General features: G+C 36.7%; 1 protein-coding gene across 1 annotated transcript; it reads left to right on the top strand.

Moving 5' to 3' along the window:
• The first annotated feature begins 255 nt into the window (after positions 1-255).
• On the top strand, positions 256-1,215 carry LOC123949154 (olfactory receptor 8K1). Its single transcript, XM_046016498.1, has one exon. It carries the CDS (start codon positions 256-258, stop codon positions 1,213-1,215), a length of 960 nt encoding a protein of 319 aa, XP_045872454.1.
• The last annotated feature ends 785 nt before the right edge of the window (positions 1,216-2,000 follow it).

Raw genomic sequence — 2,000 nt, 5'->3', positions numbered from 1 at the left:
ATCTCAGGGACCTGGGACTGAGCCCCACATGGGGCTCAGATGCTCAGTGCGCAGAGTCTGCTTGTGACTCTCTGTCTCCCTCTCCCTCCTTCTCTCTCTCTTTCCCTACTCCCGGTCTTTCTCTCAAATAAATAAATTAATAAAATTTTTTATAAAAGAATACCTATATCTCATGCATAATATTTTAAGTTCTCTTAGAAGATAGCATCTCAAATATCTTACATAATTATTTTGTACCTTACACAGGTTACCAAGATGAACCATATGGAGAAACAGAATCATACTGCAGTGAGAGAGGTGACTGAATTTATTTTCATGGGGATCACCAATAACCCTGGGCTGCAAGCACCTTTCTTTGGAATCTTCCTCATCATATACTTGGTCACAGTGATAGGCAATCTGGGTATAGTTATCTTGACCCATTTGGACTCCAAGCTACATACTCCCATGTACTTTTTTCTTAGACATTTGTCAATTACTGATCTTGGTTATTCCACTGTCATTGGCCCAAAGATGATGGTAAACTTTGTGGTGCCAAAAAATACAATTTCCTACAACTGGTGTGCCACCCAGCTGGCAGTCTTTGAGATTTTCATTATCACTGAACTGTTTATTCTTTCAGCAATGGCCTATGATCGCTACGTAGCCATCTGTAAACCTCTCCTCTATGTTGTCATCATGGCAGAGAAGGTGCGTTGGGCGCTGGTCCTTGCACCTTATCTCTACAGCACATTTGTGTCACTCTTTCTCACAATTAAGTTATTTAAATTGTCCTTCTGTGGCTCTAACATTATCAATTACTTTTACTGTGACTGCCTTCCTCTCATATCCATGCTTTGTTCTGACACACGTGAATTAGAATTGATCATTTTAATTTTTGCAGGCTGTAATTTGCTCTCTTCCCTCTTGATTGTTCTTATATCCTACCTGTTCATTCTTGTGGTCATTCTCAGGATGAACTCAACCGAGGGGAGATACAAAGTCTTTTCCACCTGTAGCTCCCATCTGACAGTGGTGGTTGTGTTCTATGGGACGTTACTGTTTATTTACCTGCAACCCAAATCTAGCCATACTTTTGATATTGATAAAATGGCCTCTGTGTTTTACACCCTGGTGATCCCTATGCTGAATCCATTGATCTACAGCTTAAGGAACAAAGATGTAAAAGATGCTCTGAAGAGAACTTTAACCATTGGATGCAAAAATTCCACTTAATGTCTTACTACACAGTTCCAAAGGTGGGTCCAAAAATCTTTGTTTAACACTCTGCCAGTCCAATTGCAACATCAAAAAATAGAAATGTTTTACCCAATTGTTTTCCTCTTTTTCTGCATAAAACACTTCCTCTTGTATCTCCCTATATTCTTCACTCCAATTGAATAAATAAACATTGTAACCAGATAATTTAAGTCCGAAGTGATGTCCAAGGTCATATTGGACCTCATAGGCAAATCATACTGAATGTAATGCTTGTAGAGGTTTAAAAAAAAAGTCTTAGTCAAATAGAAGAAAATTAATTGGAAAATTAGTAATGCATATTTTATAACAGTCACTTTGTATTAACAATAAGTAAGATTGAATCATGAGGAATGTGTAGGCTCGACAGGAGGCAAGAAAGTAAGTAAATATATGATTATAACACAATATGAACAAATTGTTTCAAGAATCTAGGCTAAATGGAATATAAAGTATACCACCTCAGAATGAAATTTTTAACTGGATTGAGTTTATATTTTCTCTCAAGGATACAGTGGTCCTTTGGAAAGATTTTTTCATTAAGAGCATGAGAAAAATATTGGCTGATTCTGAGTCCTCCTTGACAGATCCTCACACAAGATAGCTAACATTGATTTATGATAGCCTGCTTATAAGCTGATTTAGGATCAACAAATTCACCATAAAGTAGTTATCTGGTCATCTACCATAATGACATCAGCATTTTGAAAAATCTATAGCAGTAATAGCAAAGATAAAAATAAATGAAACATTCATGTCTATTT

This window comes from Meles meles, chromosome 8, assembly GCF_922984935.1.
Source record: "Meles meles chromosome 8, mMelMel3.1 paternal haplotype, whole genome shotgun sequence".
Taxonomy (NCBI): domain Eukaryota; kingdom Metazoa; phylum Chordata; class Mammalia; order Carnivora; family Mustelidae; genus Meles; species Meles meles.
The sequence above is the reverse complement of the archived record's forward strand: the minus strand, read 5'-3'. Positions and strand labels throughout refer to the sequence as shown.